The sequence below is a fragment of the Heterostelium album genome (genome assembly GCF_000004825.1).
Source record: "Heterostelium album PN500 unplaced genomic scaffold PPL_scaffold12, whole genome shotgun sequence".
NCBI lineage: Eukaryota > Evosea > Eumycetozoa > Acytosteliales > Acytosteliaceae > Heterostelium > Heterostelium album.
In genome coordinates, this window is record NW_008805074.1 from 398,810 (window position 1) to 421,346 (window position 22,537).

The following is a 22,537-nucleotide window of genomic DNA, read 5'->3' on the forward strand; positions in this document are numbered from 1 at the left end:
TAATTTATTTGTTTATTTATATGACTATTCTTAAAAAGTGGGTCTATTGCTGCTAATGATGTTTGTGATGATTGTCTTCTACTTGTGGTGGAGGATAATGTGGGAATCTTCTCTGTTTATTGTTTTAGTTTGATTTGATTTGTAAATAAAAAGTAGTCAAAGAGTTGAGTAGAGTTTTGAACTATAGTTACCTCAAAAGCTTTAGATGTAAAGTATAAAGCAGTGAAAAGACCAGCGAGACCAACAACCATCTTGGTTCTATTTTGACGATAGTTGATTGGGTATTCACACCACCAACCACCTGTGATCAGATGTATATGAGAGATAATAAAATAATATTGTAATTTGTATCATCATTATTGATTTGATAATTTAACAAATGAATTGTATTGTATTCCTAAAATTAGTATAACTGTTGCTATTCATCCATCAATCTTGATGATATCTATTAATAATTTAACTAAATAATTACCTGTTGGTGTCCATACAGTCTGTTAACAATACGATATTATCAGTAAATTTGTAAATTTTATTAATCTTAATTGAATATACATACTGTTGGATAAGGATATCTATGAACAACATCGTTAATTACATGATAATTTAATGAAAGTTGGAGTCATATTTTGAAACAAAAGGCCATAGTAAATCAAAGTAAATCAAAGTAATACCATTGGTTTATAAAAGATAATTAAAAAAAAAAGTAAATTATTAATGACCTGCTTATTATAGATATTTCTAAACTAATTAGGAGCTGATCCTATATATTACCTTGGTTGTCCACCCATATTTATAATTTATTAATAATAAAGAAATTGAATGATCAATAATAATGTTTAAAGTGATCAAATGCAACCCAAAAAAAAAAATTAAAATTTTTAAAAAATCAAAAATTATAAAAAAAGTAATAAATACTTTTTTTTTTATAAAAATTTAGTATAAGATATATTTTTTGATTGGTTGTTGATCAACAACTATATCTTGTCATACCAAGTTATAACAATTAATATTTATTTGTAAAAAAAACAATAGAAATAAAAATATCTGTAGTTTTATTCATAGTGTTAAAAATTTGTAAAATTTCGAAAAAAAAAAAAAAAAAAATTGTTTCCAAAACAACTCAACTCCCACAAACTTAAGAATACATTTTGTTTATTATTTTTTATTATTACTATTGTTTTTTTTTACACACCACACACATTAATTATTAATTCTTTTTTTTATTGTTCTTTTAAAAATAATATAATTGTACATTTTTTCTTTTATTTCTATTATTTTTATTTTTATTTTTATTTTGTTCGCTTTTAGATAGATTACAGTTTGTTGATATTTATATATAATTATAGTTAATAGATATATAAAGTTAGGATAGATAGGTCGAATCATAACAACAACAATAAACAATAAAATATGCAACCAGTATTTGATCAACAATGTCTTTTCATTCATAGATTGAAACAGCGTTCGGCACCAAACTACAAGGTGAAACTTGCAGAACTCTCGAGTGATGCTTCAAATCCACATATTTTCCAATTGGCAAAAGAATTGTCTGATGCCTCTGATAATTACAACAATCAATACTTTTCACAAAATGCAAAAGATTTAGATAAAGGTAATATTTATACAAATCATTTTCAATTCAAAAATAAATATCTAATAATAATTTTTCTTTTGTTTATAATACTCTATAGTTGATTTAAAAGAATTGGTAGATGCAACAAATAACTATCTTTCATTGTTGGGTGGATTCGTTGGTAATACATTGTTGGAGAACAACAACAACAAGTCATCTGATGATAACAATGACAAAGATGATTCTGACAGTGACAGTGATAGCGAATCTGTAGGAAAGACAAATTCAATCAATGAGATAGATGATGATATCGAAGTAGAATCATCATCATCTGAACAAAAAGAAAAGGAAAAGGATAGCAAGAAAGAAAAGAAACAAAAGAAAGTGGAATCGTCAAAATCGTCAAAAGAAAAGAGTTTGAGATATAATCTATATTATCAATGGTCAACCATTGCTGGTAGTGAACGTGTCGTAGACTCTAACGATGCGCTACTCGAGATTGGAAATGTTATATTCAATCAATCGGTGTGGTATATGGGATATTCGCAATTCTTGGTCGGTAAGAATGCACAGGACGACGGATTGAATGACGAGGTGAGAAACGTCGTCTACGACTGTCTCTTGAGAGCTGCCGGTGGATTCGAGTACATTCGCACCAAACTCTCGCCATTGATGGATGAAGACGTTCGTGCCACCGACCTGAGCGATAGCTTCCTCCGTGTGCTCTATCTCCAGGCCGTCGGACAAGCACAGGAACTCACAATTGGACGTGCCTGCAAGAAGAACACCTCCACCAACTTGATCTGTAAGATCGCTGTTGACACTGCCAACATCTACCAGGAGGCACAGACACTTCTCACCAACCTCGGTAGTCTTTTCGAGCTGCGTCTTGAGAAACTCTCGGTATTCCTCAACTACAAACACTCACTCTACCAATCGCTTTCCTACTATCTAAATGCATTCACCCAGAATGCCACACATAAATACGGTGATGCCATCGTCTCTGGTCAACAAGCGCTTTTCAACCTCAAGAACGCAAAGGCATTGTTGAAAGCATGCGTTAGCAATACAATCACTCTAGATGCTGTAAAGAAACCAACCAACTATTTATATAATATTCTTGATACTGAAATACCAAGGTAAAGTATTGTTTGCTATTATTTTATTATGTAATATGTTTTGTTAATTTGTTTTTTTTTTTTTTCTTTTAAATATGTATATAGATTTGAAAGAGAGAATAAAGTAATTGGATATCAAACAGTACCAGAGGAAGTTTCAGCATTGCCAGATGCCAATAGATTGGCCAAACCAAGAGATTTTGTTATGCCAGCAACCAATGCTCTCTGGGATGACAAGATCAATGCATCGTTTAATTATAATAAGAAGTTGTCGATGGCTGACATCTCACCATTGGCCATTCAGAACACTCCAAAATTGGAATCTGCCAATGATAAAGATGCAAAAGAAGACAACACTAAAGATGACGATGAAAAACCATCGTCATCATCATCATCGTCAAACACCACCACCACTACACCAAAACAACAACCAAAGAAAACAAATTCGAGTGGAGGATGTACAATTAATTAAAGTCCATACATACATATTTTAATTAATTGTTTCATTCCACCACATTAACAACATTAATAATTCATTTTTTTTTCTTTATCCAATCCATTCCATTGTATTATTTATAACTCCTTCAAATAAATATTTTCTTTTAAATCAATTTTTAATTTGTAAAAACCTAATGGATCTATGTTTTATTCATTAATTTTTGAATTATGCAAAGTATTTTCTAGGATAACCTTATTTCTAGTCTTTCTAACAACGTTTGTGATAGTATGAATGACTTGATGGATTCTCTCCTTGGATGATATCTTGTTGGGTCATTCCTCACATTTCTTTAAAGTTTCATGTATCATTATATTAATTCAAAAATAAGTTGAATCCAAGACCAAAATAATGTAATCTTATAATTATTTTACTTTTTTTTCGTTGGCTTTCATTTTTTTTTCATTTTGGTTGTTTCAATCTTAATACGACATGCACAGAATTAGTAGTTTAAACAGATTAGTTACAAAGAGTTACAATCATAAAGCTCTTTTATATAGTAATATCAATATATTTAGTAAAAGTACAAGATGTTTTTCAACATCTGATTCAAACAATAGTAGCAACACTCTTAAAGATAAAGTGAGTGGTGTCGATATCAAAACTAAATATGTAAATAACACTGCAGCCACAACTACTGCACCACCACCACCAAAAGGTAGCACAGGTGACAAATATATGGATATGTATAGTGGTGAGGTTCCAAAAGACGAAAATAAGAATGAGGGCCCATCTATCACTCCACTCAGTCGATCGGAATTTTGTAAATCACTCTTGATGATGCGTAAATCTGGAACATTGTCATCGGTCAATATGTTGGCAAAGATGGAGAGTGAAGCATCGTCACCAGTGTATGGTTCGATCGTTCCCTATGGACTGCTGATGAATACCGGCGACAGCAACAACAACAACAAACTGACACCGATCATCATGTTGAAAAAGAGCGATGAACATATCAAGCATTTCAAACACTTTAGCAAGGTATCACTCGTTGTGTACCCACTGACACCTGTCGATCGTCCACCAGCTGCCTACGCGCTGAGTCGTGTCAATCTGAGTGGTCGCATGTCGCCGGTAACCGATGCCGCGCAACGCCCCGCAGCAAAGGAAGCATTCCTCAAGAAACATCCCGGAGCAAAGCGTATGGTCGAAAGCAGTGACAATGTATTCTACCGAATGGATATAACCGATATCTATCACTACGAGAGAAAAGGAACCTCGCGTGTTAGTCTGGCAGACTTTGAAGTGGCAACACCCGATGCCGTAACCATTGACAGTCGTGATATCATAGAGACACTCAACAACGATCATCTAGAAGCGATTCGTTTGATTTGCGAGCAATATGGTGATATCAGAATCGATGAAGCATTCGTATACTTTGTAGACTCTGCAGGTCTCAACGCAATCGCCAAGAGAAAGTCGGCGGAAGAGTGGTTCGATGTTCGTATTCCCTATGACAAACCATTCAAAACAGCAAAAGAATGTAAAGTTGGTTTAATTGAAACAATAAATGATATTAAACATAAACATTTAAATTAATAAATAATAAATAAAAACAACTATTTAATTTTAAAAAAAGTAATAATAATAAGTTATAATTTATTTAGTTATCATCTTCAGTGATCCCTGTTGTAGGATTTGGAGAATAAGGATGGTGTCTATTGTTTGACAAATTTAAATGACTGTTGGTTTTTGGAATGGTTTCTGCGGTTGTCGGTTGATTAATAAAATTGGTTACATTGAGTGGAAGCAAAGTGTGAGGAGTGTATGGTTGATTGTTGGAAAATGAATTAGTTTGTTGATTGTTAAATGAAAGTTGTTCGATTGGAAGTTGATATTTAGTGTCGATTGGGTGTTGTTGTTGATTAAAAGTTATTGTTGGTTGTTGATGTTGTTGTTCTTGGAGTTGTTGCTGACTAAGTGATGAATTTGATAGATTGGCAATGGATGGATGATAATTAAATATTGGTACTTGATTGATTAGCGATGGCTGTGTCGAAAAATTGTAGAAATTGGTTGGTGCTAACGCTGTACTCAATGAGGATGTCGAATTGTTTGGATTGTTTTCAATGGCTCCTTGCGCAGTCGTTTGTGGTAAAAGATGGTTGTATTGGTCGATGATGGATATCAATGAGTCGGTGGATGTTGTGCTCGATGATGATGTTGTTGTAGTCGTAGTTGTTGTTGATGTTGTATTAATACATTTTTGTTTCTCGATATCACTTGATGTTGGTGCACTGGCTAGTGGTGTAGTATTGTTACTGCTATTACCTGGAAGTTGTTGGGAAACTTGTACCATCTGCAAGAGATGAGATTGTGCCTGTGGAGGTGATATGCTCGATTGACCAATGGTTGGATTCACTTGTATGTTTGTATAGGATGGTGAGTAGATGGATGAACTCATTCCACCGTAGTAGCCGGGATAGTTTGGATTGCTGGCTGACTTTAGCTCGTCTTCACTCATACCAAGCATACCGTTTGGATTGTTGGAAGAGCAACCGAAATCGGAGGATGGGTTGGAATATGGTGAGGAGGAGACTGGTGATTGTGGAATCGCATTGGAATTGGATGAATTCTCCAGAGCTCCAATGGTACTATTTGAAATCTGAGGAGAGTTGGAATTGGAATTGGAGCCAGAATTGGATGTTGTTGTTGTCGATGATGATGATGATGATGATGAACTCTTGGATGTTCCTCTCTCTTGATTTAAATAGTAGTCTGGAGAACTTGGATTCTCGCCTGGCAAATAAACATCGTCGGTAGTAAATTGATTAAATACAAGTAGTTGTCGTAACTTTTGATCGGATTGTTGAAGTTTCTCTAGATTCTTGGCCAGTGATGCCTTTTTAAAGTGGAGTGTATGACGTCTAAATACTGAGGCTTGGCAGTTTGGTGAGAAATCTTCAGTCGATCCCCACATTGTATTCTTCTTTGGCTGTGGATTGATTTCCTTGTAGAACTTTGGACGTTTGGCAATTTCAACAGTCAATGATGTTATATCATCACTAAGATTCTCAACACTAAAATTAAATAAAGAAAGATTAAGATTGAATATTAATATTAATAATTCCATTTTTAGTTTATATATTTTAAAAATATTATTTGGCTACTTACACTAATGCAGTCACATCTGCAAAACAAATTACAATTTTACTCTTTACACTAACTTTTAATAATTCCCAAACGATTTGCTTCTTTGTAAAATAAAACTTTGCAACAATGTCGGCTTGGAAAGTACCGCTTACCTCCCACTCACCAATCATCAATTTTGTGGCGGAAAAATTGGATGGTTTCAGCTTGACATCGGTAAACGATGCCGGTGAATCTGTAATGTCACGAAAAGCTGGATTTGGGAATGGAATGTGGTCTGGATACATTCTTGGACTCCAATTATGGTAGACGGGGTATGGTTGGTAATAAATATTTGGATATCCATAGGGTGGATACATTTCCGGTTGATATGGAATCTGAGGATAGGTGCCGTCCGGACGTCTGTAGGAATCGTAGCTAACCAATTGGTATTGGGGTGGCTTGACTTGATGTTGAGAATTCAAATTCAAGTTGGGTGCCATTCCGCCTGCTTGTGGCTGTGGTTGGTAATACGATGGAATAAGAGTTGGTGACATTGGTGGTGCTTGCGAGTAGAGGACAGGAGAGTTTGGTCCGCCTTTGTTTAGCAATTTGTTTCTAATGATTTGGTTGGTGGTAGGGGTTTGTGGAATTGGTGTCGGTATTAAAATGGGTGATGGATGATGAATTGGAATGAGTTGTGGTGGGACTAACTGTGGTGGTGGTATTTGAGGTTGAAGTTTTGGTGATTTATTGTTTGACGTAGGCATTGAAGGATTTGACATATTGCCTATAATTTTATTTTGAATATTTTAAAAAGAGAATTAAATTGAAACGGAAAATATAGATGATTAATAAATGATAAATTCTAATTTGCCTTTACTATAAAAATGTTGACAACTACCTATCGAATGTAAATAACTAAGTCCAAATGATCAATATGATGGATAATGATAACATTAAACTTGAAATGTTGTTGGTGAATGATATAGTTGATTGATAGCGCTAGAGTCTGATGAAAGTTGTTTACAGCAAATAGAAAATAGAAGAGAAAAAAAATATTATATTGTTACAAAATACTATATTGTTGTTGATAGTTTTTATTATTATTTTTTTTATTCAGATATTCAGTATTAAATCTATATCATTTATTAAATTTGATTTAATTGTTAGTATGTTTTTGTTTTTACAACTTGACAAGTGTGTTGTTCATAACAACACTGATTTAATGATTTTGAACCATTTGGCATAACAGAATGTTTCCATTCAACATTTTGAGGGTAATTTAGAATTTAAAGTTGTGAAAAGTGGTTGGTCACGAGAGTTGCCACTCTACAACTCCACAAAACACTACACATTTTACTTTTGTGGTAAATTGAATATAAACAATAAACAACAAACAAAAAAAAATAAACAACAACACATTATTTTTGAGAAAGATGCATCTTGCTAAAATTGGAGTAATACCTTCAATTTTAAGATATAACAGCAAAACTATATTGTACCATGATAAACAAATACAACTGAAGTTGTTGTGGGATTGAAAAAACCTTAAAAAAGCAACACACAAATCAATAAAGTAAAATAAAAACTATTGGTGAAAAGATAAAATGTGGGTGAATCTGCAAAAAACCATCATTTATCAAAATTTTTAAGATACAAAATTAAAAATAAAAAAAAAATGTTGAATTAATCAAATTTTAATTAAATTAATAAAAAATAGAGAAATTGATAGCAAGCAAAATTTTGTTGTTTTTTTCGATGTTTTTTTTTTAATGGGAACTTTAAGTTTTCAGATTTTTGCAACATTTGATTTGATTTTATTTGTCTTCATATTCACATTCATATTGAGTGTATGACAATTGCATATTAAATAAAAAAAAAAATTTATGTTTGTTTGATTGATTGATTGATGTTCGATCGATTTGGAAAATGGCAGTTATAAGTTTGAAGTTAATTGATTATCATTACAATATATAAGGTGTTAGTTAAAGAATGAAATAGTTAATGATGAGTGATTAGTGGTTGGTGTGTTGACCCAACAACACAACAATAATAAAAATATTTTAATAATAATTATTGTAATATTATATTTACATTTGTATAGGTTTATTTGTATAGGATGTTTAATGAAAATGAATAAGTGGAACTATTAACAGCAACTAGTATATTGGTGGAATCGAGGGTGGTCATTGTCACCCCATGCTGAGGTGCACATTTATTTTTCCTTTTCTGATCAGCTCATCATCACTTCCTTGACAATTTTGCAAGTTTTGTGGATGTCTCACAAAGTTGTTGAAAATTTAAAATCTGCGTGGTAAAAACCAATTTTTTTTTGAATTTTTTTTATTTTCCAAAAAATGGTGTTGTTGTGAGGTCAGCTTTGAAATTTTTCGAATTCAAAAAATGTAAATTTGATGGCCAAATTGCTGGTGACTGGGTTTTTTTTTTTTTGATGAAAAGGACACAAAGGGTAAAAAAAAAATTCAAAAAAATAAATTTCAGGGTGAGTGTGTTTGAAGATCGACTCCCACACTTTTTTTGAAATAAATTTTCATAAACAATTAAAAAAAAAACTCTTTCCCACGAAAAACACAACAACTCCTCCGATTCACTAGATTTAAGAATTATTTTGATGAGAACTTGTCCTTATTTTTGTTTTTTTGTTTGAAAAGTTTAATTTATTTAATTGTTTGAATTTGCGGAAAACCCAAACGCTTTTTTCAACGTTCAGTTATTTGATTTGCTTAAACACTGATTAGACGTTGGATTTCCTGATTGTTCGTTGATTATTGATTATGACTATTAAAATTCGAATGAATTATTTTTTGTATTGCGAATTAATCTAAAATGATCATTATGATAATTGATAATTAATGATTGCTGAACTGTAAAAAAAAAATTGATCGTTTACTTCTGCTACATTTCAACATATTTTTTGTAATAACTATTACTCATTACACCTGAATATTGATTCATTTTTTTTTATTAATAGACTATCATTATTTTTTATTTTAATAATATTGTTATTAATTACTATTTGTTTAATTATTTGTTTGTTGAAGTTATAACTGTATAATTATTATTACTTTATCAAATCTGGTGTTTGAAAAATTGAGTGCATTGCGTTGTTCAAACTATAGAGTGTTCAAATGTTGGTGAATGTACCAAATACAATTAAATAAATAAAATAGGATAAAATTCACAGAGGTTGGAATAGGTTTCAAGGTACTTGGTTCATAGAACGGACAGATCTAGGTTATTTTTACTCACTATCAATACGGCAACCATAGTATTTCTTTTCTAAAATCATTGAACATGCAATTCTATGATCTATTATTTCAAACAACTACGATTTGATCAATCCACTGTTTCAAAGTATTGTTTACACATCGATGGAATATGTTTAAAGGAAAACAATTCATTAGGGTTGGTGTGAGTGTCACACTATTGTTTTTTAAAAATTTTTATTCTTTGATTTTTTTACAAAAAATTTGTGACCAAAGGCAGACTTTGATCACAATTTCTCTGAAAAATTTTATCAAAAAAAAACAATCAACAGTGAGAACTGCACAATAAAAAAAATCCTTGTAACTCTTTTTTTTTTTTTATTGTGAAAATGTTTTTTGTATGAAATGAACAACAATCTTTGAATTAACAAACATTAATTAAAAGAAACAATGTTATAACTTTATTGAATAATAACAATATCTTACTATTTAAACTTTGCATAATCATGTAATTGTCTTTAAAATTCATTTTTCAATGAGATCATAATAATAATTATTCAGCAGAATAAAGAATACAAAGTTTGTTTTTTTTTTTTTTAAAGCTTTTATTTTAATTTAATTTTTATTGGAATGTTGGGAGCAGTTTACTCGAGTTGACCACAATCAGCGATGGTGACAACAGCGGATGGCTTTCCGGATTGGGATCCTCTCTTTTCGATTTCCTTGACGAGTGGCAAACCGTCGACGACCTTTCCGAAAACGGTGTGCTTACCGTCCAACCAGGCAGTTTCAACAGTGCAGACGAAGAATTGGGAACCTTTAATTAATTAGAAAAAAGTAATTTTGATTTTAATTAGCTAGACTGTTATCAAATTTGATAGAGTGTGATGTTATTGATTGGTTATGTTTAAAATAAACTTACCGTTGGTGTTTGGACCAGCGTTGGCCATGGACAAGATACCTGGACCAGTGTGCTTTAACTTGAAGTTCTCATCAGCGAATTTCTCACCGTAGATGGACTCACCACCGGTACCGTTACCACGGGTGAAGTCACCACCTTGGAGCATGAAGTTTGGAATGATTCTGTGGAAAGAGCTACCCTTGAAGTGGAGTGGCTTTCCGGATTTACCAATACCCTTCTCACCAGTGCAGAGAGCTCTGAAGTTCTCAGCAGTCTTTGGGACAACATCCTTGAACAACTATAAAATATAACATAATAAAATCATCATTATATTAATTTTTTTTTTTCTTTTTCTTTACTATTTCCACTTAGATAGTTATCTTTCTTTCTTTACTACATACTTCGAAGATGATACGTCCAGATGGAGCACCGTTGATGGTGATATCAAAGAAAACTTTTGGGTTGGCCATTTTGTATGTATAAAAATTTATTATAAGATAAAATTAAAATGGAATGAAAATTTCGAATTTGTCTTTGGGTATGTTCAAAAAAGATTCTGATGAACAAAAAAAAAAAATGTTGAAAAAAAAATTAAATTTTTTAATAAAAAAAATAAAAAATATTTTGTTTTTTTCACACAATGAGTTGATAAGGGTAGTGGGGTAATAATAATTTAATATTTTTTTAGGTAGTGTGTGAGTAGTGTTTGTTTAATTTAAATTGACAGATTGGTAGTGGGAGTTGAGTGAACAAACAACTACCTAATCAAGGTTTTATGTGAATGGGTTGAAAATTAGATTATAATTTATCAAAATTTAATGTAAAAATTATTGTTTTTTTTAATATCTCAAATATTAAATTAATTTTATTTGTTTGTGAAAGGTATTGTTGATTTTAAAACCAAGTTGTGTCACCATCCTGATCCATATCACCTGTCCATACGTTGACATTGAATTCAGAGTTGAAGGTAGATGATCCCCTTCTCTTTAGTTCTGGCATTTCACAATCATCTCTAAATAGGTCTTGATTATTGTTATTGTTATTATTATTATTATTGTTTTTGTTATCAAAAGTAGTTGTATTATTTGTTGTAGTGGTTGTTGTTATAATCATTTCATTTGAGTTTGAATCTTTTTGTTGTTCTGATGGCTGTGTATTGTCAATCTCTTCATCTGTGGCTGCTTGTTCATCTTGTTCGATTTCCATGAGTGGTCTTGTATCTTCCATTGCTTCGTCTTCACTTGCAGCTGTTTGATTATCTACCGATCGTTCTTGATCATGTCCACCTTCTTCTGCTTCTTCGTTGATTGATTGATCCAAAAGAGATGGATGGTTGGCAGCGGCGTTCAAGAAGCTATCTTTTCCGAGTTTGAGTTTGTAGGCAGCACGGGTACGACGAGGTCCAAACTGGTCGGCATGCTGACTCAGTAGAGACTGCATATAGATCGATTGCATAGATGGTTTCTTTCGCTTGTTACCAACGGTACTATGGTCGGTCGATGAGTCCTCCTGTGAATTCTCTGTACTGGAGTCACAAATAAAAGAGTCGTCGGTGTCATACTCATCAATGTCAGAGTCAGAGTCACTTCCATTTTCATCCTCATCTTCCGCCTCCAAAACAAAGAAATCATTGACGTCACGATGCTTTCTTTGTTTTTTCTTTGGATTACCATTGTTACTTGGTTTGCCATTGATTCCTTTACTACTCTCATTATTATTACTTTCTTTACTTCTTTTCTTTTTAATTGGCGATATTGCTGGTGTGGAGTTACCAACAGTTGGCTTCTTAAAGATTCTAGATACTTTCTTGATCGGTGTATTAAATGAGATATCGAGTGGAGATGAGTTTGGTTGTGATGATGATGTTGATGTTGTTGATTCATTGTTAATGTTAATGTTAATGTTATTATTGTTATTGTTATTGTTATTGTTATTGTTATTGTTATTAGTAGCTAGTTTTGTTAAGGTGGATGAAGATGGTGGTTTAGGGAGGTTAAACGCAAATTTGGAAGGAACTTTGGGAATTGGAGGAGGCGGTGGAACAATAAATATATTTGAGAGGTTTGGCGTGATGGTCAGCTCGATATCGGCAGGCAAGAAGCTTTCACAATTCAATAATAGTGTTGACTTGGTATTACTGTTTGACTTTGATGGTGGGGGTGCTGGTGGATTACTCTCGTTATCACTAAAATCCATACCAAAGTCAAAGTCAAACTCATCGACAATTCTATTCTGATTGGGTACATGATCGTCTACATCCATTGCCTCTTCGTTTGGTGTTGTTGTTGTTGCTGTTGTTTTTGTTTTTCCTGACAATTGTATATTTAGTTCTGAGTTATGATGATTCATTTGATTGAAAAATGGTGATGAAATATTATTTGTAGTTCTCGTTGTTGTGGTTGTTGTTGGTTGAGGTGGTGTTGGTGATTGTAAGTGGTGTTCAAGATTCATAATGTCATCTTGTTGTTGTTGTTGTTTTTGTTGCTTTTGTTTATAAGTTGGTGGTGTTGTTGTTGTAGATGGTTGTTGCATATATCCATTGCGTTGATATTGAAGTAGTTGATGTTCCATGTCTGTCAATTCATCGATCTTTGTGGATTGTATCATCTCCAATATATCCATCATTAAATGTGAGCGATCAGAGTGATCGATCATGTGTGTTTGCGTCGGCATCGAATTGATTGGAATCCATTGTTCAATGTTCAGTTTCTTTTGTATCGTAGTATCATTAATCTGATAGTTATTCTGTAGGTATCTAAGCTGTTCACCAGTGACAATAGCAGATGATATTTTTCTAGATTTGTTACTCTTTGTATGACCCGTACCATTATTGTTATCATTATTATCATTGTTATCATTTCCATCCATAAGAACAGGATCTATAATGGTATGTTCTGCATGAGGATAACCAATAACCATTCTCTCCGATTGATAGTAAGTATAGCTATTGGCATACTTCAAGATGGAATCGAGTTTCATGACGGAGCTATTGTAGATCGACTCTTCGGTACCTTCAGACAAGAGAATTACACACTTTCCATTTCTCTTTCTACCGGTTCTACCCATACGCTGAATGTTTCTCACTGTGGATTGTGGCGTATCGAAACAAACGATGAGATCGACCTCTCCAAAGTCCAGACCTTCTTCACCGATGCAAGTGGTAACCAGAGTATTGTAGGAACCAGAGCGAAACCTCGTTAGAATCGATGCTTGTTCACTTTGTTTCAAACCCTTTGCTTTACCCTTTGAGTCGGACTGTCCATAAAACTCCATAACCTTGATCAAAGAACTCAACTTTCCAAGATTATCAACAATTTCCTTGACAGCTGATTTAAAATCAACGAATATCATTACTCTAGTTGATGTTTCCTTTGAGTTTTCTGTTGATTATATTGTTATTATTATAAATTTTGTTAATAAATATATGTTATAGATTCAATAATAATCATATTGATATTTATATACATACTAAAATGATCAATAACTACTTCACCTAATTTAGCCATTTTGTTATGAGCTATCTTACCATCCATAGCTGTCACGTGAGTCAATAGATTTGCCCATTGCATTGATTGTAACACTTCCTTGACTGGTTTCGTCATTTTCTTTGGTGTCTTTATCTGATTCAAAACATCCAAGAATCTTGACATTCCATGTTTAACAAGTGTTGTCGATGCATTCAAAAGATATGATAAAACCTGAAAATTATATCCAACATTGAAATTATTCATTGAATGATACAATTGCATTTGTTTAATTGCATAAGATGGTATACACTTTTAAATATTTAATGAAAATGTTAATATATAAATATATAGATATATATCATTGTAAAATATAATTATATATTAATCAACTTACTTCATTTAATGGTTTCTTTATATAACTTTGTATATTATTATATATTATTCTTTGTACTTTCTCTAGGAGTTGTAATAGCTGGTTTACCTCTTCTGATATTGGAACAACGATGACCTCTATCGACTTTTTGTGGACGTATGGCGCAATGTCCAGTGAATTCTCTGTTCTAATGTCCATGTTGGAGATGAGTAGGTTGCTCAATACCTTTTGGACGGCATCTCGCTTGCTACCGGGCGATGCAGTCAGCGCCAGTATTCTAAAGTATCGCGTATACTTTGCAATGAGATGAATCGATGTGCAGTAGGCAAAGTCACCGGTTGCCTTGTGCGCTTCGTCGACGACGACCAAACTGATGTTCGACGGATCACACCGACCCGCCTCTATATCCTTATCGAGAATCTGCGGTGTGATGAAAAACACACGTTTATCCTGCCAGAGTTTGGTGCGGGCTTCGGGCTTGACGTTGCCCGTCAACTGAATGGAGTCGCTCAGCTTGACGCCGGTGATCGAGTGGAATGCCGACATCTGTTGTGTCACCAACGGTCGTGAGTGAACCATAAAGATAATCTTTGACTTTGGGAACCATCGATAGAAGTTCAGCATCACAACCGACGCGATGAACGTCTTTCCGAGACCGGTTGGCAAACACACCAGAGTGTTCTTGTAGATGGCATTGATCACGATATTATATTGATAGTCTCTGATTGTCATATTCGCAGGATAGATCAATGTTTTCATTGCATCATCGTCTGACTCTTGAAAGCGATCGTCTTCCAACGGTGGAAATTGAAATTGCGGTGGAAAACTATCTGAATATCTTCTTGTACCATCACCACTGCTATGATTCGCGGTAGTTGATTTACCAACATTACCATTGTTATTACTACTATTATTATTATTTACATTGATAACATTGATACTTGGGTTCAACAATTTACTTGTTGTTTTAAAAGATGATAATGACGATGATGAAGAAGAAGATGTAGTGGTTGTTGTAGTGGTTGCTGTACTATTATTAGTTAATGAATCATCTACACTAAAATCAAATTCAAAACCATCTGAATCATCAACTAAATCTACTAAATTATTACTATTATTGTTATTGTTATTGTTGTAATTGTTATTTATTACTTGTTGCTGCTGCTGTTGTTGTTGTTGTTGTTGAGGTGGTTTTTGATCAGGTTGTTTCTTAAAGAATGGTAATTTACTTTGGTTGAGTGTTGATGCAGATGTTGATGTAGATGAAGATGACGATCTACCACCCGGTCTCTTTAGAGAGTTCGAAATAATAGTACCATTTCCAAATGGATCTATATCTATTTTCTTTATATTATTATTGCTATGGTTGTAATTAAAAGTATAACCATTACTATTATTGTTGTTGTTATTATTATTATTTACATGACTATTAGTATTGTTATTACTTTTGTTTATTGATGATATAAATGATTGTTTATTAAATGTATTTTGTTGTTGTTGATGATTCTGTTGTGGTTGTATAGGTTTTATTAATTTATTATTAAAGATATTCATATTATAATAGAGATAAACATTGAATGAATTTAATAATAATTATAATAAAATATAATATTATATTTTATATACATGACGGTTTGTGTAATCAGTAAAATGAGAAACAATTGTTTTCAAATTGATGTTTGTTTGGTTGCTTTCAAACATTTACAAGAAATTTAGTTCAAGATTTTTTTTAAATTTTTTTATTTATTTCTTTTGTTTTATTTGGTAATATTAAAACGTTTAAAAGTCGTCATCATAGTTATTTTTGGAAAGTAATGAACTTGTTTCATTCTGATCTTCTTCTTTTCTGTTATTATTATTATTATTATTATTATTATTATTATTATTATTATTATTATTATTATTATTATTATTTTCAACAAAATCCATATTTTGATCGATAGATAAAACCATTTGAGAAGCTAGATTATTATTCCTTACCAATTGAGTACCTGGTGGTTGATGCTTTTGGAATGACTGTGTTGGTTGATGTTGTACAACTGGTGGTTGATAATGTTGCTGTCTTTGTTCTTGATTCGGTAGTGAAATTGGTGTTGGTGGTTGTTGTCGTGGAAACTGTTGTTGATACTGTTGTGTAAATGGTTGGAATTGCTGTTGTTGCTGATATTGCTGTGGTGGTACTTGCTGTTGTTGTTGATATGGTTGATATTGTTGCTGATATGGTTGTGGAAGTTGATTTGGTTGTTGATAAATTGGTTGTTGTTGTTGTGATTGATTTGGTGCAGGTGTAAAACTATAGGGTAGTGGTGAAACTGGATGAACCGATGACGACGATAAAGATGGAGTTGAAGTGGTCAATGGATTGACGTTGACATTCTCTGGAATGGGATAGTCGATCTTTATGTATCTTCGGATGATACTCTCTTTGAAGCCGTTGTTACTGATATTGTAGTGTTTCGAGACTTTGTTGTAGATGGAGAATCTGATTCCTCGCAGACCGTAATATTCATTCGCTTCCTCGAGTGCTTTGGGCAATGCCACTGAAACACGGCTGATGCGATGGATTGCAAATGCTACCATTCCAATACCACCGGCCACGGCAATTGCACCTCCGATGGCACTGAGCGCCACAACACTAATAGCGAAACCAATGACAGCAAGCACACCACCAATACAAAACAACGGCATCAATACTAGGAGTGCTCGCGTATTGAGCGATTTCGACAACATATTGAAACGTTTGATTGTCTCGGCATATTCAGTCGGTTCGATCACGCCATACAACTGCGTTGGAAACGAAGTTCTATATTGATTGGAACCACTGTTTTTGTCTGGTTTAATAAATACATATGCTGACATATTATAATATATATCTTTATTAAATGATAAAAAGGAAAATGATTTTTAATATCAAATTGATTGTTTTCAGTGAGGTATCAAATTTTTGGTTACAAATCCCTCAACTATTTTTTTTTGTTTTAATAATACCAGGTGGTTTGCAACGAACTTTTACAATCTGAGATTTGAATGGGGGGTTGTTTTTATTTTTCAAGAACTTTCTTGGTGACCTGATCTTTTTCAAATTGAATCACGCAAATCAGTCAGTTTGACAACTTGTTCTTACTATTTGATGAATAAAAGGTATTATTGTTTTAAATGTAATGAATCCAATCATTTTAGATTCCAATATATCGTTTTGAATATAGATTGAATGTATTTTGGAATCCAACATCAGTTTCAACATTTTAATGAATGGTTCTTTCTTGTCGATGGAAATAGGTGACAGTTTATTCTAGATCAATGTGTGTGTATGTGTTGAAGGTTAGTAATTAAATAAATGTTGCTAGATTGCCAGAGGATAAAGAAGAGCTACTACTACTTACAATGGGTTTATAGTTTCTAATGAATTCATTGATCGGTAACATAAGATCTTCTATGTTGTGTTCGACCAATACTTTCAAGTCTGATAAGCTAAAGTTGGCAAGAACATGATTTGTATTGGAGTCTATTACTAGAAGCGATGGTTTATTCTCACGTTCGAGAAGATCGAATGCTGCGGTTGTTGGTTGGTCAGATCTAATCTTTGGGAACTCCTCTATCAACTTGTATCGATGTGACAACGATTCAATCGATTTAAAGAATATCTTTGGCAACATCGTTTGATTTTCAACAAGAATTCTAAGTACATCTGAAGTTGATACCAATCCAACAATCTTTTTATTTTTTCTTTGTTAATACAATTATAATAATAATATTATTAAAGTTTTATCTAAGCATTTTACATACATTATCATTATTAATAACGGGTAATCTAAGTGAAGAGGAATTGGTAAGCACTCGGATGAGTACAGCGAGTGAATCGTTGAGATAGAGTTGTGTTGGTGATGTTTTGTTACGAACGAGTTTCAAAATGTCGATTACAGGTGTGATTTTGAAGAATTCGGTGTTTTCAATTAGTTTATGCTTATTGTCTATCCAGGTATCCAAATGGATTACACCAACGACAGAGTTTATCTTCTTTCTATCTTTGTAGCAACCGAGTAGGTATTCAACGATTTCATGTATACCGAGCATTCCAACGTAGTTGTACACCTTTTGATTCTCACAGCCATTGTCATCCTCATTGAACACCGGACATGCAAACAAATGATATTGACTCAGCAGTCTGAGAGCATCTCCAACATTGGTATGATGCGAAGAGAATGACAGTAGCTGATTTTCATTAACTTCTTTTGATTGATTTACCTCTTTTATATCTTTATCATTCTTATTATTATTATTACTACTATTAAAATCATTTATGTTCTCTCCATTTTCAAATGATAATCTACGATGTTTTAAGAAATCCTTTTTACTATTTAGAATATCTATTATTCTCGAACTATATAGTAAATTTATCCACTCTTTCTCTTCTTTTAATTCTCCCAAACATTTTTCTAAAGATAAAGTTTCCATTATATATTATTTATTAAAGTATTTAAATATAAGACTTTGTATTTATATCGAAAAATAAAGAAATTTATAAAAACATTACAATGAATTTTTTAAAATCTTGTGATTCCCAAAAAGGAAATTACTTTATATATTCAATTAAAAAATAAAATTCCAATGAGAAAAATTTATGATTATCAAGATAGATATAAAAATATATTGGTATTGGGATGTTTAATTTCAAAGAAATAATTATAGAATAAATAAAATACCATTAGGAAATCATTTAATATATAAATTATTAAAGCTATAATATAAATATTTAACATTATGTTTATAATAGTTATTGTTTTAGATATCTTAATATCTTCGAATATGAAAAAAAAGATTAAAATTCAATACAATACTGAATTAGATTATTTTCAAACAAATTACATTATTTTTATTATCTATAAAATAAGTGGTTGTTTGACACTGTTCACATGAATAAAATTGAAGTGAGCACATTTACGATGATGATGGTGTGAATGTTTCATATTATTATTATAATTATATAATGATTATATTATTATTATAATCATCATTTATCTTATTATTTATATCTATTATTGTATTACCATTATGATTACTATTGAAATTGTTGTTATTCTTTAAATTTGAAGATCTTAATGATGAAGATGTTGTCGATTTCTCTTGATTGGTTTGAAGCTTGATGTACCAATCGTAACGATTCGAACTATGTCTGTGTTGTAGCGAGAATGTAATCTGACGATCTTCAAAGTATTTGTTTGCTTCTTCGATTGCGCTATTCATTTTCGATTTCTTGAGATCTCTGTAAATTGACTGCTGTAGGTAGAGAATGATACAGAGTGCAACGATGATGATCGCTGTCACTACGATACCGATCAACGATCGCTTACTACCAAACACACCGAGCAGAACGATCGTTGCTAGCATTGCACATGCCACACCAATGAGTGGCAGACGATTTCGCCAGCTCGCCGCCAAACTATTGAATCGCGTGATTATACCACTGAACTCCTGTGGATCGATCAATCCCATCAGTTCCACGGGATAGTTATCATAGAAGTAGCCACGATCATTCGGTTGTAACTCAACACATTTTTGTACATGATTTGAATTGACATCAATACTATCACCACCATCATGAATATTGTTCATTTCCAAAAATTTTCATTTATATTATTATTATTTTTTTCATAAAAACCATTATTACTATCATTATTGTTATACTCTTCTACTTCTTTATTCATATTATATTAAAGTTTTAACTTTTTTTTTTATTTTATAAATGAAATATGTTTAAAATTACTACTACTACTATTGTTTAATTATTATTAGATTAAAGAGAATAATATTGTTATTACTAATTATATTAATAAAAATAAAGTTATTTAAAAATGTTTTATTTTATTTTGTTTTGTTTTTTGTTTTTAAAATAATAATAATAATAATTAGTAATCAAATATTATTCTCTCTGTCTCTCTTCTGTATTATGTTGATAAATTTTTTAAAAAGACATCAAACACATTGTTTATTACACTTTTTTTTTTTTTAAAAAAACAACAACAACAAAACACCAGAAATTAAAATCTTAAGATTATTGTTTGTTTGGTGTTTTAAAAACAGAGATTTTTGGTATAGTAACAAAATTTTTAGAAAACCGAGAAATGATTGAGGCAATTGTACATGACGTGTTCTATGTTTTTTGAAAATAAATAAATCGATCGACCGATTTGATTTTATTTTTTCGTATTGAATACGAAAGGTTCGTGTGATTGTAATAAAAAAATAAATAAATAAAAACATGCAACTTTCTTTCACGCTAAAAGTCGTTTACTCTCCTCTGATGAAATGCTACCTGGTATTCTGAATATCGTGCGAAGTGTTTCATGATGTTGGAATGTTGTATAAGAATAAACAAAGAAGTTCCAAAATCCCTATAATTATTTAGTTAATATTTCAAAAATCGTTTTAAATATTTAAAATATAATAATAACATACTTGACTTGGTACTAAAAGATTCTGTATTACCATCAATGGATAAAGAGAACATGTTGAAAAGAAACCAATAAAATGTTGAATAATATCTGGAAGCCATGCAATTATAAATACTAAAATGTACAATGTTAATCTAGTTGTAATAGTTGAATCTATTTGTCTGAGACGATCTGTATTTTAAAATAAAAGAAATGTTAATAATTGGCACAATTGTTGTGAGCTAATAAATATTTAAAGCTATTAATTTACCATTAACACTTAATCTACATTGGAATTTCTCTCTAAACAAACGTCTAAGTCTAATATAATAAAATACACAAATCATCATGCAAATCAATAGTGGTGTAAACCATAATAAGATTTCCTCTAGCTTTCTTAATTCACACCAACCAGTAGTTGGATCCAAACGTATCGAGTTTGTAAGTGTAACTGTCATTGTAATTAAAAATGGAATTCCAAATGAAATAGCAGTGAATACTTTGGTCAAAAGAGAACTAATTAATTAACAAACAAAAAGAAATTAGAATGTTTGAAATTACAAAAACTGATAAATTTTCTAAATTACCTTTGAATTGGATTGGAAAGTTGGTCGTAAAGATAAAATGATATACAAGTTGTCCAAAAGAAAGTTGCCATGTACCAAAATTGGATGGCTGCACGCAGAGCAACACATGGTGACATCACTACGTTGCCTATGACCACCTGTTTGTGATAGTCACGTAGATCACCAAGAAGAAAAGATGTTGAAATAATGATTACTATAGATGTTAGAAGATCGGAGACTGCCAACATGAATACCAGGTATGGTAGCTTTGACTTGGGCGGTTTGCTAGTTGGCTTCATTCCCAGATCAGAGTAGCTGTTGAACGAACCCTTCAGATTGGCTCCGACTGGACCGACGGTGTTTCCTTCACGTCCCAACAAATTTGCATGTTGTCGTTCATCTATCAGACTTCTTTCGAGTCGCTCTACCTGTCTCTGTTTATACTGTCGATGCAGATACGCAATAATCGTTGAACTACTTCCAATGAGTGAAAGAATCGATACCACTATATTTATAATATCCAATGCTCGCTTTTGGTCGAGAGTAGTTTCACTACAAACATTGTATCCCATGATTATTCTCTATTACTCTATTTGGATATTTCGTTACTATATAAATAAATATATATTGACAAAATAATAAAATCAAAATCAAGGAGTTTTCAAAACTTAACAAAAATAAATATTACAATATAAATAAATAAAGCTTGAATCAATCAATATTAGAGATAATCATATGATATGTCAAATTGTTCTGATAATAAATAATAAAGATGTAAGAGTGAAAAAAATAAAAATAAGATGATGAAATTTGCAAATTTAAGATGATTGAAAAATGAATGGTGAAAGTGTAGTTTGAGGGGAGGTGAAACGTGTAATATAAAATTTTGCTCTCTAAATCTTATATGTTTTATTATTAAAAGTGTAGTTGATTTGATTTTTAATATTAATATTAAAATGTCTTTGTGTGTGGCGTGTATTGTGGGTGTGAATATATTTCTATCTTAATGATTATTTGTTTGTTTAAAATTTGTAGTGAGAGAATAAATTAATTTGGTTAAGTTTTAAAAAAAAAAAAATATATCAACTAAACCCAAAAAATGTGTTTGTTTGCTTGTTTGTTTTATGAGCAGAGAAATCTAATCTTCCCATAAGATTCACTCTACTTTTTTTTTTTGATTTTTTTTTGTCACTGGTAAACACTGTGATCGGATTTTGAAAAAGATTTTTTTTTGTTTGTGGCACTCAAAAAATAAAAAAATCAAAATCTTAACTTGTTTTTTCATCAAACAAAACTTTCATATGAAATTTAAT

General features: G+C 31.8%; 10 protein-coding genes across 10 annotated transcripts; 2 read left to right on the plus strand and 8 right to left on the minus strand.

The window, feature by feature from the left end:
- Positions 1 to 116: 116 nt before the first annotated feature.
- On the minus strand, positions 117 to 623 carry PPL_10127 (uncharacterized protein; the record flags this gene model as incomplete). Its single annotated transcript, XM_020580909.1, has 2 exons — positions 117 to 301; positions 596 to 623. 2 exons carry the CDS (start codon positions 621 to 623, stop codon positions 117 to 119), a joined length of 213 nt encoding a protein of 70 aa, XP_020428494.1.
- Positions 624 to 1,410: 787 nt separating this feature from the next.
- Positions 1,411 to 3,163, plus strand: PPL_10128 (uncharacterized protein; the record flags this gene model as incomplete). The annotated part of the gene is made up of 3 exons (XM_020580910.1): positions 1,411 to 1,612; positions 1,692 to 2,712; positions 2,797 to 3,163. 3 exons carry the CDS (start codon positions 1,411 to 1,413, stop codon positions 3,161 to 3,163), a joined length of 1,590 nt encoding a protein of 529 aa, XP_020428495.1.
- Positions 3,164 to 3,619: 456 nt separating this feature from the next.
- Positions 3,620 to 4,726, plus strand: PPL_10129 (uncharacterized protein; the record flags this gene model as incomplete). The annotated part of the gene is made up of 1 exon (XM_020580911.1): positions 3,620 to 4,726. One exon carries the CDS (start codon positions 3,620 to 3,622, stop codon positions 4,724 to 4,726), a length of 1,107 nt encoding a protein of 368 aa, XP_020428496.1.
- A 64-nt stretch (positions 4,727 to 4,790) lies between these two features.
- Positions 4,791 to 9,235, minus strand: PPL_10130 (uncharacterized protein; the record flags this gene model as incomplete). Its single annotated transcript, XM_020580912.1, has 3 exons — positions 4,791 to 6,207; positions 6,302 to 7,046; positions 9,205 to 9,235. The coding sequence occupies 3 exons, from the start codon at positions 9,233 to 9,235 to the stop codon at positions 4,791 to 4,793; spliced, it is 2,193 nt and encodes a 730-aa protein (XP_020428497.1).
- Positions 9,236 to 10,130: 895 nt separating this feature from the next.
- Positions 10,131 to 10,857, minus strand: ppiA (peptidylprolyl isomerase; the record flags this gene model as incomplete). Its single annotated transcript, XM_020580913.1, has 3 exons — positions 10,131 to 10,303; positions 10,409 to 10,685; positions 10,789 to 10,857. The coding sequence occupies 3 exons, from the start codon at positions 10,855 to 10,857 to the stop codon at positions 10,131 to 10,133; spliced, it is 519 nt and encodes a 172-aa protein (XP_020428498.1).
- A 424-nt stretch (positions 10,858 to 11,281) lies between these two features.
- PPL_10132 (uncharacterized protein) lies at positions 11,282 to 15,781 on the minus strand (the record flags this gene model as incomplete). The annotated part of the gene is made up of 3 exons (XM_020580914.1): positions 11,282 to 13,767; positions 13,857 to 14,163; positions 14,249 to 15,781. The coding sequence occupies 3 exons, from the start codon at positions 15,779 to 15,781 to the stop codon at positions 11,282 to 11,284; spliced, it is 4,326 nt and encodes a 1,441-aa protein (XP_020428499.1).
- A 225-nt stretch (positions 15,782 to 16,006) lies between these two features.
- Positions 16,007 to 17,086, minus strand: PPL_10133 (helicase; the record flags this gene model as incomplete). Its single annotated transcript, XM_020580915.1, has 1 exon — positions 16,007 to 17,086. One exon carries the CDS (start codon positions 17,084 to 17,086, stop codon positions 16,007 to 16,009), a length of 1,080 nt encoding a protein of 359 aa, XP_020428500.1.
- A 470-nt stretch (positions 17,087 to 17,556) lies between these two features.
- Positions 17,557 to 18,682, minus strand: PPL_10134 (uncharacterized protein; the record flags this gene model as incomplete). Its single annotated transcript, XM_020580916.1, has 2 exons — positions 17,557 to 17,940; positions 18,014 to 18,682. The coding sequence occupies 2 exons, from the start codon at positions 18,680 to 18,682 to the stop codon at positions 17,557 to 17,559; spliced, it is 1,053 nt and encodes a 350-aa protein (XP_020428501.1).
- A 525-nt stretch (positions 18,683 to 19,207) lies between these two features.
- On the minus strand, positions 19,208 to 19,840 carry PPL_10135 (uncharacterized protein; the record flags this gene model as incomplete). Its single annotated transcript, XM_020580917.1, has 1 exon — positions 19,208 to 19,840. The coding sequence occupies one exon, from the start codon at positions 19,838 to 19,840 to the stop codon at positions 19,208 to 19,210; it is 633 nt and encodes a 210-aa protein (XP_020428502.1).
- Positions 19,841 to 20,279: 439 nt separating this feature from the next.
- On the minus strand, positions 20,280 to 21,796 carry crlC (cAMP receptor-like protein; the record flags this gene model as incomplete). Its single annotated transcript, XM_020580918.1, has 4 exons — positions 20,280 to 20,378; positions 20,684 to 20,850; positions 20,930 to 21,174; positions 21,246 to 21,796. 4 exons carry the CDS (start codon positions 21,794 to 21,796, stop codon positions 20,280 to 20,282), a joined length of 1,062 nt encoding a protein of 353 aa, XP_020428503.1.
- Positions 21,797 to 22,537: the final 741 nt, after the last annotated feature.